This window comes from Dendronephthya gigantea, unplaced genomic scaffold (assembly GCF_004324835.1).
Source record: "Dendronephthya gigantea isolate DGI-Jeju-01 unplaced genomic scaffold, DenGig_1.0 000000F, whole genome shotgun sequence".
Lineage (NCBI taxonomy): Eukaryota > Metazoa > Cnidaria > Anthozoa > Malacalcyonacea > Nephtheidae > Dendronephthya > Dendronephthya gigantea.
Window position 1 is genome coordinate 1,018,895 of NW_021163010.1, and position 12,199 is coordinate 1,031,093.

Sequence of the window (12,199 nt, forward strand, 5' to 3'; positions counted from 1 at the left end):
GTGGTATTGTGATGATAGTGGTATTATGATGATAGTGGTGAACGTGACTTCATTACTATGCATCAAGATCAAAGCAATTAACCACATAAAACTCACGACCTGCAACTTATCAAGTCAGACTCAAGTTATCAATTTACCAAGTTAGAACTCAAAAGTTATTAGAAGTTTCTCTCATTTCAGGTAGGTCTCATTGCTTTTTTAAAGTTAAACAAGTCAAATAAAATATAAACTAAAGACCCTTTTGTAGGAAATTTATAATGAATGAAATGTGACTTTGAGTCTTTTTCAATCCAAAAACAAATATTATATTTTATAAAAATACTAAACTATGTTGTCTTATGGTATGCAAGTTTAGCATTTGTGAACGTAACTCGTAACGGTCCTTATCCAAAAAAAATTATATAAATTTTAGAGATTTGTAATCCAGGCATATCATTATGTTTATCAATAGAAGTTCTCCGGATTGAGAAAAAAATTTATTGGGCTTTCGAAATATTTCCACTCGGTACTTCGCGTTTTATTCATAGAATATCTACATTATTTCATTATTTACATGGTTATGATATGTATAGCTGTTATATAAATGATCTAAGTTTGGAAGTGTTCTTTAATACTTTTTACACGGCGAAAGCGCCTGATTGGTTGTTTTTAAGTGGCGTCTGATATTTAACAACATTCCTAGTACTATATCATGATATCTGGCGTTTGACGTAGTTTCTCTTTTCACATCCATACCACTATATAGACACAGCTAAACGCATTACATACGAACTACTTCAGTACTAACAGCAACTCATGGAAAAGCTTAACTAATTTAGACAAAAACGACATTCTTGACCTTCTTAATCCCTCCTTTCTACTGGATTATCTTTTCAAAACTCCTACTACAGACAAATTTCAGGCACATTTATGTATCTCCTCTCTCTAGCTTCCTTGCTGAAGCACTCATGCAGGATCTAGAGAAGAAATCGGTCAACAACAACAAAAAACATCAAATCGTGGAATACTAGATACGTGATCCTTACAATGTTTTTATATATATGCTTAATATAGAAGGAAGTCTAATAACTGGTCTTCATACACGAATATTATCTTATCAATATTGAATATTTGTTGCAAACTTCATCATGTGAGTATTATTTTCAATCAGTATATATATAGCCTATATTAGATTGAATAATTGCACGCCTTAATTCTAAATTCAAAAAATCTTTTTTTAAAACAGTGCTATGATATGCTATGGAGAGATAATATTTTTGAATAAAAATCAACCAATTAGATGTCCAATTGGAGTTGTAGTATTTATTCTAACTCTGCCTTTGCTAGTGTGTACATCCATATTACATACTACAAATGATAGAACTGAAGCATCCTTAAATAAATTTCTATTCCTTTGTCAGACGATTATTTCTAACTAGAGTAAATGGTTTATATGAAAGCTATCATTCATGTACAACCATGCATGCCTGATTCTGAAAGATACCTTCTTCCTTATATGGAACGGATCATAAACTATTGTGCCACAGAGTCAAATATTCGTTGCTGAATATTTTTTTTCCTTATCAGTTGAAATAGTGAATGGTCGGTATCGGACAGCATTCGACAAACCATATATATATGCGTGATAATTAATATAATAGCAGATGCAGACACGTCATTAATCGACGATTAATTCTTATCGTTCTGTTTTTCCTCAGGTTTCTAAAAAGAGCAATATATTATCTCCCTGGTCTGTTAACCATATTGTCGTTATCTGCAACTTGGTGTGCGAACTTTCAGCTCAAAAGAGTGAATTTAAATGTGGAGAAAACAAGTCCCACTTCAATTCCTTTGCAAGCAAATTTTAGAAACGAGATCACTGCCAAATTCCATGATGATGATTTAATTAGCCAGATTAATAAGGGTTTAGGACGTGGGCTGCAGATAGATTTTGATGAGGAAAATTACGACAAGAAACCAACCTTATCATTCGGCTATCAAGAAATAAATTTTCCCCCGAAGATCGAAGATGAAAATCGTGTCGATCGTTCTTTTGACAAATACGTTATCGTCCATGCACAATATACTGAGCAATTGTCAATGGGGACGCTTAGCCTTTTAAGTCTGTGTGGTCAAGCGCAATTTGGAGGTCGAAAAGTCGTAAGACCGTTCGTAAGCAATTCGATATATGTTAGCAAGAAAAAAAAGAATGTTAGATCGTTAGGAACCCTTTTTGACTTGAAACACTTAGATAACCTATTAGACCAGTCGGGGTATTCGCCAATGGTTGATAAACAAGATTACCATGTCGAATGCAAACCGACGGACCCCAACCATGTAACAATACATTTTCTGTACATCGGAGAAGAAGCGAAAAAATGGAACAGTGAGAACTTAAACATCTCCAAAGAAACATACGATTCCATTCTCGAAAAAACAAAAACGAGAGGCTGGACCGACTGTTCGTTTCTAGACAAAAACCTTGGCCTTGCTCCCAGCAAAAAACAGTTTTGCATAAATCCCACGATCATTACGGACTGGAATATTCTTGAAAGAGACATAGTTGGTGGCACAAAATGTTTAAACATTTATCTGTGGAGAGGAATTGGAGGCGGAACGTATCGAAGTCATTTCACGGACAACAATTTAAAATTCCCACATAATACAATTCAATATGCACTTAAACCCAGCCAACCAATTCAAAATGAAGTTAGTCGTTTCAGAAAGGAATTTCTGCCAGATCATTTCATTGCCGTATATCTTCGTGCGGAGTTTATTCTAATTCCTCATCAATACGACATTAAGTTTCTGAAGAATTGCATCAATGCTATAGCTGGGGTAATAGAGGTACTTAAAGAAAGATCAGGAGTCTCGCATGTTTATCTTGCCTCAGACATGTCAAAATACGGCTCAGATACACTACAAAAGTATGTTTCTGATGCTAAACTTGACCACAATCCGTTCCCGGGGATGTTTAGCTCTCTCAAATCCAGAGTCGGCGGAGTGGTATATAACTACGATCCTTCTACGAGTGAGATTTCAGATCGTGGTGCTATCGCCCTAGTGGATTTGACTCTTCTGTCACAGGCAAAATATCTCATAACTGCGGGACGAGAAAGTGGATCTTCATTTGTACGTTGGGTAACAGGAACATTTCTAACAAATCATCGCGAAGATAAAGAATTATGGTCAAAAATTTCTGTTTGTGGCAAATAGACGAACGTTATCACGCATAAAATGCAGGTTTGCATTTAATGTAGAAATACATTTTTCCTGCATGGGCTTGCCCAAAGTCCAAGCGTTTTTCAGACGAGGGTTCCTAGACTTTTTATATTCTTATCTATATTGACAGTTATACTATATCATTTCATTCAATTTCAGCAGCGAAAACAGGCCAAGCATAATTTTCAAGACGCATACAAAATGTGTAATTTCGACTGTGATATGAAAATGGTCCGGGGCTGGTTGCATGTATAAAACTCTTTAATAACATTTTGCATAGTTTTTGTATCGTAGTTAACTCAGAAATACACATCAACTTTGATTGGCCAATTCTGTCCTTAACTCGAGTTAAAAGTTAGCTAGTCTTTTATACAACTGCATGGCCCCTGAAGTTGCTTTGCATGACAAATGTTGTCTCGATCAAATATTTCAATAAAATTTCAAATATTTTGGTATCTTTGCATGTCAGGGTTATTATTGATCCATCCCTGCAGGTTTGCTTGCCTTGTTTAACATTACTGCCTGTTAAAAGGTGGAATGCGCATCTACACATAAAGGTTAAACGTTGAAGTGCTAAATACTTCAAGTTTTATTATATTCAAATGTGAATAACAAGGTTATAAATTTCAATCTCATTGGTTTTTAATAAAATACATATATTCACGCACAGTATATAAATTATTTATAACAAATGTCCCAATATTCTTTAAAATTTTATGAAATATCAAAATCTGTGTTACCGTACTTAGTTTAAAACATGTTTTTCTCTCATTGTTTGTCTTCTTGTAAACGTTGAGTCAACGAGATGCTGCTTAGATGGACTTTGTAAGCCAAGTTTAATGCGCGGGGGAGTATGGGGTTCAATGACGTCCCAAACATATGGATTCGGTACATCAAATTTAAGATAATCCGCAGCCTCTCTATTGTCTGGATATAAACAGAAAAATCGAATGTTGATGCGCGGAGGTTGGAGAATGTACCAGCTGGTACCAGCTATACAGAAGATCGCGTTTTTCAAAATTATGTAATTTTACTATTTTGGAGAAATTAAAACCTTCGTTCTCCCCCAAAACGCGTAAACATATATATTAAATATGTTTCTACATATTTCTATACCGTACGTCATATGGCTTTCTTTTTCAAACAGTATAATCACATCATGCATTCTATATTGATGGTTAATATCAATACCTGCATTATTAGCAAAATCAATTGGATATATTCCTTTGTTGTTGCCAATACTTGGATCTGCACCTACAATGTGGGAACATGATTCATGTCATGCATTTAAGTGGCTACAGCTGTAACACTGGTCGGCATGTCCGCGATTGAATTGAGAAGGCTTATCAGATGCAATTAAAATTTTGATACCTTTGCGAAGAAGATACTTAATAAGTCTTGTATTTCCGTGTGATGCAGCGACAGATAGTGGAGTATTACCTATCCAGTTTTTGCAGTTGATATCACAACCTGAAATTCAATTGTAACTATAGTCTTTTTTTGTGATATAGCTAGAATGCAGGTGAAGGAAGATTGGTAGAGTGTAGCCTACAAACCAACCAACCTCCGTCGCAGGGCACTTTCCACCCCTGTCACGAAAGTAAGACCTGGGTACGAGAGGTTGCAAACCAACTGGTCATGTCAGTCTCTGAGAGGGATGAGAGAGTTCGCCTTGTCATAATTACCTGCCTCTAACAAAACATCAATGGCACCAAAACGTTTGTTCTTATTGCTAGAAAGCGTAAATGTGACAAGATGTAGGGGACTATCAGCCCATTTTGTTCTTCCGTGAATGTCAGCACCTGTAAAATGTATATTTAAAGGATTTCTCATTAAATGTAGTAATATATAATTGAAGAAATCTAAAATTGTGTGCGATCGACTTCATTGCAATTTTGATGAGATATATAGCTTATTCACTTCGCTTAATAAACGCTATTTCAAGCTCGCTGTTGAGTAGCGCGGTCATTTCGATTTACTTAATGAGTACCCAATTATTCAGTTTTTAAAAAAGTCGTTCAAAATTCAACAATGCCGTCAATTAGTAACTGTGTTCAATGTCAATGGCAATCTCACTTACCATAACAAAGCATAAATCTCAGCAATCTTTCGTCGCCTGAAAAACAAGCACACTAGAAACATAGAATTAAGAAAACTTTGATTAATCAAAATGTTCTACAATTCAAGCCCGGTTTCGATCCATTCTGTCCGTGATTGTCATATATTCAAATCATACAGAATGATGACTGCACACAACCGAGTGTATCCTGACGAAGGCCCCCAGGTAGTAACGTCGAGAAGTGTTTTGTCTATTTTAGGCAGTTGTTATACCAACATTTGATGCTAAGTTGTTCGAAGACGCTTCCACGCTGCTCCCTGGTTATATTGGAACGTAATCCATAAGAGTTATACTTACCAAGAACAATGTCATTTGGCTATCATTCGTTTCCACTGGCATCCTTTCATTCACATCAAGATCTTTTTGATCCTTTAGAAAGCGAATCAAAGCGTCGCATGTCTCGGGCTTGTACGCACGCTAAAAATCAATAACAGTGCTATTGGGATAACATGTCATTTTCTACCTCAATAAATAGGCTTTGCCAAGCCCATTTTCATAGGCTTTCTTTTTCACAAAGCCATTAAAGACCAAGAGGCATGCACCACACGTTTCCACCAATCTTTCATTTGGAAGATGGGTCCTTAAAATGGTATTGGGTGCTAGGGAAAAAGGCTGCATCATGCTTCAATGTATAATATATTTTACTGATCAACTTTATATATACCTTTGCCATATCAAAAAGAGATCTTGGGATTCTATTTTTTATCTTCTTTCTGGATTTGCCTGTACCTATTAGTGAATTAGTGCCAACTGTATTTGAGGTTGTATCAGCAAATCAATAATGTGTAGTTCACTTGGACTTTAGTTTATATAAGTTTGTCTAAGATATCCTTTACTTGCTTATTTCTTATATTACTGATAGAATAGGTCTTGGAAGGGAAATGATGTCACAAGTTATAGTTGAAGTGGCAGTTTAAGTTTTAGCAATCAAAAGGCAATTAAAGTTTGAATTGCCTTACCTTTAAAAAAATTACTGAGCAGCAGTAATGCTATTAAAAGCAACAATGATTTCATAAACCACTCATGTGAGGCATGCATTGTTGTATTGATTAGTGGGTTACCATTGCCACTGGTAATGTTAGTGGTAGTTGGTAATTGCCAGTTATGAAGAAAATAATATAATCCACTTTGCCATTCATCACTTGTTATCCAAGCAAACCAAACCTTACTCCAAGTCATTTTAACCTACAGTGTCTCCTCTTGCACCTGTTAATAAAATACAAAAAATGTTAAATCAAATTATAGTGTATATAATGACTTAATATTGAACTAGTAAATTGAGTGATATGGCCCACTTATATAGGCTCACACAAGAAATGGAAGTAATTGCAAACCACCAGCAACACATCTACTATATGTATGTAAATACTGCGTTTTCCAAATATGTATAAATATATATAAAATGAAATATTCAACCTTTTCACGTCGTGAGTTTCATTTCATACTTTTCTTGTCTTTAAACTTTCCCGCTCTTTTTCTCTTTTTTAATTTTTCTTCCTGAAAGGGACTGGGGCCTACAAGATTCTGCACAATTTTTGACCAGCGTCAACACAACAAAGAAAACAATATGGCCGCCGCCGCTGGCGAAATGTTTTCATTTTTTTCAACATTATTTTCTGAATTTTAGTCAGTGATTTTAGTACACATTTCGTTAGAATTTTATCCTTATTAAAATTTTTGTCAGTATGAGTGAGGAGAAGAAAAAGTTGGAGGAGGTATTTTATATGGTTTTAATCTTCGATTCTTCGCTGACTTGAAATTAATGGAATAAAACCCCATAGTAATAAATACTAATAGTGCTGCTACATATTAAAAGCTGACGAGTGACGACCAGCGCTATTCACAACGTTTGTCATACGTTGTTTAATAGAGAGCTCAGCTAATTCGAGACGAAAATTAGGCCAAAAGGTTATGAATGTAGGTGTTACGTCCTGGCTATTAAATTGCCACGAGTTCGAAAACGCTTCGAAACAATTTTTTTTTCATATTTTAACCCTTCTTTCATAGTAGATTTTAGGGAATACTATATAAGACAATTATTTATTATGAATATGCTTTTAATTCAATTAAATGTCCTCAATTCAGCAGAAAGATTCAAGATGGACTTTAGAACGCGAGACAGAACTACGGTTTGAAGTACCAGAAACTGATGATTCTCAAGGCAAAAAGTCGGCACAATTAGTTGTATGTTAAAACTCTCTAAACCTCTCCTCCATCAGACCCCTCCTGCCTTTAATACAACTCCTCTCACTAGTCCTCCATCATATTTAGTTGTTGAAAGGACAGGCAGAAATATTTGGCACAGAATTAGTGTTGCACAAGAAATTTAATTTTAAACCTGGTGATAAAATTGCTGTGTTTACATGGGATGGCTGCATTGTTGAAATATCCTTTTTGACATGTGTAGCAGCTTAGAATGATCGGTGAATACAATTTAACACATTCCTACATTAAAAATCTAATATTGAATCAGAAAAAGAAAAAGAAGGGAAATCAATGCCAGATGTCAGATGAAATATATTCCTTAATATTTATTTCTTCACATCTCCGGAGCTGTTGATGGGGCGTATGTTTCAAGAGAAACACCAATGTTGATGTATCTCAATCTCCATGCCGCTCTTGATCAAATGAGGGAAAAAGCCAAGAAGAATCCTGGTTTGACAGGCCCAAGAGTATGTATTTAGTCAGGACAGACTGAGGCTATCAGTTCTCAACCGTTTTCTCATTTCAAACATAATCAGTAAAGTGGGTGGCAGAGGGGAAGCATGAAAGTGCGAGTTTTTATCATATATATAATGTGTGATTTTTGAATTAGGTTGCAAGAAAACTACGTGGGAAAACTCCAGAAAAGCTTCTTAGTTTATTAATGTTAGTGTTTTATAGTAATCGTAGTATTTTATTAGTGGTGTTAAATTTTACTTAGATCATGATAACTGGTCCAGGAGATGTTGGCAAGTCAACTCTGTGCCGGATACTTTTGAATTATGCTGTTAGGCTTGGGAGAAGACCGATTTATTGCGATCTTGATGTTGGACAGGTTTGTTATTGAATGTAAATTGTTGAATATTTGTGGTCAATCTTGTATAGTTTCTTTTAATCTTGCAATTTGTTTACAATATATGTTTGATTTGTTTAAAGGGATCCATCTCAATTCCAGGATCCACAGGTAAAATCGTGTTCACTATGTGAAGAAGTGTACTTGTAATTATGCTCTTGTCAAATGTTCCAGTAAGCTTCCCTTCTTTAAATAACCCTTAAAATCCAAAATACTCTTTATTTCCAGGTGCACTTTTAATAGAAAGACCAGCTGATATAGAAGAAGGTATTGAAACTTATGTACACTTTAAAATTTGAAATATAAAATAACTTATCCACTATACTCGTCCTTTCAGTGTGACCAAAAATAGATAGAATTCAATCATAGACTTACATTCATACCAATAACGTCTTATAATCCACTGTGTATTAATTAATGATGTTTTTTTGTTTTTAAGGATTTGCCATTCATGCTCCACTAGTGTATAATTTTGGACACACATCACCAAGTGCCAATTCAAAATTGTACGATGTTTTAACATCTCAAATATCAGATGTTGTTAAAGAAAGATTTGAAAAGAATAGTGAAGGTACCACAGTAGTTAGGTGAATTGGTTTATTCAATGACAATAATAATAATCCAGGGCAACGTGTTCGTTGGGCGGGTAAATGCACTTGTCTGGTGAAAAATACGCGCTAATAAATTTATTGCATTTCAGCTCGTATTGGTGGTGTTGTTGTTAATACTTGTGGTTGGGTCACTGGGGCTGGTTATAAGATGTTGGTTCATGCTGCTAAAGCCTTTGATGGTACGAAAGTATTGGAATAAAAAAATCTCGGAGTGTAACGTAATTAAGATAAACATCATCCATTATGTAAAGTATTTTTTCCAAGAAAAATCAAACTTTTGACTGCTTTTCATCGTGTTTCTGAATTGGTTTTCAGTGATGGTTTAGCGATATGAAAATTAGATGTTTGTATGTGATTTATTTTACTCTTTCCTATTTCCAGTCAATGTGATCGTTGTGCTTGATCAAGAGAGACTTTATAATGACTTCAAGAAACAATTTGGTGAAGATATTGAAGTACTTCATCTTCCGAAGTCCGGTGGGGTAAGAATTGGGTACTGCACGTACAGTATAATAATTAGATTACTATGTTACTCTACACTGAAATCTATTCATGTATATCCTAGGTTGTTACCCGAAGTCAACAGTTCAGGCGAGAATCAAGAAATGAAAGGATACGTGAATATTTTTACGGGATAAAAAATAATTTTTATCCGCATACATTTGAAGTAAAATTCTCGGATGTAAAGGTTTTTAAAATAGGAGGTTTGTCTTTGCCATCGGCTGAAATTAAATAATATTCTTGTACCACTTACAGCTAATATACTTATTGAATATGAGTGCTAATTGTTATAGATACTATACAGTTCCATACAGCAACTCAATAGGTAGTAATGACTCTTGTTTGCTGCTTCTATTGACCACCTTAACTTGTATCTGTTTCGAATTAAAACGTCTGCTTTAACTTCACAATTAAGGGGAAAAAATTATGCCCAGACCCTTTCAGTAGCGCTATACGCACGATTCAGTGTTTTTTAAACCAAGGTAGCTCTTTATGATGTGTTCCCAAGACAATTTCGCGTTGCTTATCAATTTCGTATGGGTAAAATGTATTGATGTTCCTTCCAACAGCCCCTGCAGTGCCAGATTCCTGTCTTCCCATCGGAATGCAAAAGGATGAAATTGAAACGAAACTAGTACCAATGCAACCAGGTGAAGGACAGCAAGCTATGTGGCTTATTAACGCATCAGTTTAGTTATCATCGAAAATCCCAGAATATATCGTATTTACTAAATTAGCGTTTGCATGCGAGAAATGAATTATCCATTCATTCCAATGATCATTTCCTTATCTCATTTTATGTGTGTGGTGTGTGTTTACTAACACAACTTGTTTTATTTTCAGGTAAAGATCTTATTCACTGCGTTCTTGGTCTAAGTATGGCGTCAGATCCTGAGGAAGATCTTGTTCGGACGAACATAGCAGGATATATTGTGATGTAAGTTGGCTGAAAGCTTGTCAAACATTTGCCCTAGCTTTTTGCGCCATAATGTTAAGAAAATATATAAGAACCTCTTTTTAATTGGTTGTTTTTATATTATTCGGTTTTCTGCATGCATAGTTGTTTTGTTGGCTTTGCTATTTTTTTATTTGAATTCGTGCTTGCTGCATGTTCACTGTAGAGTTTGTGATCAAGTGAAATTGATTTTTTTCGATTATAAAAATCAAATTATTTTTAATCTAAATATAGAACGGACGTGGATATGGAGCGTCAACAATACAAGATTCTTTCACCCGCCCCCAGGCCCTTACCCAGACAGTTTCTCCTGCTGAGTGACGTAAAGTTTATGGACATGAAGTAAAACTTGCAAATATTTTCATATTATCGTGAAGCGACGAAATGATGAAAAAGAGGACATATTACGATTTTAAAGTTGCAGTATGCATCATGGGGCTGATTCGGGGGTAGAGCCTTTTTTTGGCCAGTCCCTTAGCAATATGCTGCGACTTCGGAATGGTCAATTGTTGATGAACTACTTGGCCTCAAAGAAATCATAAACGATATAAAGAGGTTTTACATGATACTTAGAAATGTATGCGAGCTCGACTTGCATAACATAACGTCCAGTATTTCGAAAACGCAACCCGTATAATTATAATGATAGTTGAGGTTACTCGTTCCCCCGCGCAAAATTTCAGAGGCTATGCTCAGCTGTACGCATCAAAGCTACCTACTACAACTGTATGCATGCAGGTGAAGATATTTCAATAAATAATGCAACGGGAATGTGACCTGAAACGTATCACTATTTCCTTATTGTAATTTTTATTCAAGTTTGTCAAATTTCCGGGATGCAAATGTTGTAATATAATGTATGACATATGACCCTTTATTTGGTATCATGCAATTAAAACTATGCATGGGCAAGTACAGCTAAAAACATGAAACAACCAAAATAATTTCAACGCGCGCCTTTCAACGAACTGATTTCACTTTTTCGAAACCATGCAGTAATTTCTAAAAAAGACGTGCATGAAAGCATCAATGTAGGAAGCTTGTGTCAGTCGTATGAATTTCCTATTTGATAATTGCGAGTGTCCGGCCTTGCTCTGAAACTGTAGCTATTGTGCTTATCAAAGCAATTGTAAGAAAACAAAAAATCTGCACAATTATAATATCCCACACAGTAAATCATACCACGTAAGTAATTTGTTTGAAGCGGAAACGCGCCCACGAATTATATCGACTACAACAAAATCATATACGATACATGTATGGTGTTGATGTTTTGATAGTGTCTAAAGTCGTATACACGATGACTAGAAGATCTCTATGTGAGTTTTTTGAACCAAAATATAAAATCACATTCACACATGAGAAGATTTTTAATCATTCTACCAAGTTAAAGTTGCTTGATTTCAATAAAGCTTACACAACCCAGTTGAAATTTCCTTCCGATCGTTCGTCATGCATTACGAGCTATAGTTATTTGTGAGATATATTTGCAAGCAGAGTTCCTGTGCATGTAGGTCAAATCCAGGTTGGCGTTTTAAGGATGTACTTCAACTACAGTACAATGTCCATGTATGATGTCCACGCATGGCGAGTGATTATTTAATGTGTCAGGAGTACATCGCTTAGTTGCTATATATGTATCCTTTAAAAATTGATAAATTGGGGGAATGACATCATTCATTAGTGCAACTCCCACATAAGTTTTTGAAATTTCCATTAAACTTCCTTCATAAATTTTTTAGACTATTATTTTTTTA

General features: G+C 35.1%; 2 protein-coding genes across 4 annotated transcripts; one reads left to right on the forward strand and one right to left on the reverse strand.

The window, feature by feature from the left end:
• Window positions 1–3,902: 3,902 nt before the first annotated feature.
• On the reverse strand, window positions 3,903–6,814 carry LOC114518212 (DNA-binding protein RFXANK-like). 2 transcript variants are annotated; one of them, XM_028538177.1, is made up of 9 exons: window positions 6,737–6,814; window positions 6,382–6,526; window positions 5,985–6,049; window positions 5,618–5,737; window positions 5,282–5,333; window positions 4,887–5,003; window positions 4,573–4,671; window positions 4,393–4,455; window positions 3,903–4,128 (listed from the first exon to the last, which is right to left on the reverse strand). In XM_028538177.1, exons 2-9 carry the CDS (start codon window positions 6,497–6,499, stop codon window positions 3,947–3,949), a joined length of 816 nt encoding a protein of 271 aa, XP_028393978.1. In that variant the 5' UTR covers window positions 6,500–6,526; window positions 6,737–6,814; the 3' UTR covers window positions 3,903–3,946. The 2 variants fall into 2 exon arrangements, with proteins under 2 accessions (XP_028393978.1, XP_028393969.1); XM_028538168.1 differs by having other exon boundaries at window positions 6,280–6,526.
• A 76-nt stretch (window positions 6,815–6,890) lies between these two features.
• LOC114515992 (protein CLP1 homolog) lies at window positions 6,891–11,281 on the forward strand. 2 transcript variants are annotated; one of them, XM_028535333.1, is made up of 14 exons: window positions 6,891–7,035; window positions 7,406–7,504; window positions 7,592–7,705; window positions 7,864–7,992; window positions 8,244–8,357; window positions 8,459–8,486; window positions 8,604–8,642; window positions 8,815–8,946; window positions 9,076–9,165; window positions 9,368–9,468; window positions 9,552–9,690; window positions 10,057–10,137; window positions 10,331–10,424; window positions 10,677–11,281. In XM_028535333.1, the coding sequence occupies exons 1-14, from the start codon at window positions 7,006–7,008 to the stop codon at window positions 10,786–10,788; spliced, it is 1,302 nt and encodes a 433-aa protein (XP_028391134.1). In that variant the 5' UTR covers window positions 6,891–7,005; the 3' UTR covers window positions 10,789–11,281. The 2 variants fall into 2 exon arrangements, with proteins under 2 accessions (XP_028391134.1, XP_028391142.1); XM_028535341.1 differs by having other exon boundaries at window positions 7,409–7,504.
• Window positions 11,282–12,199: the final 918 nt, after the last annotated feature.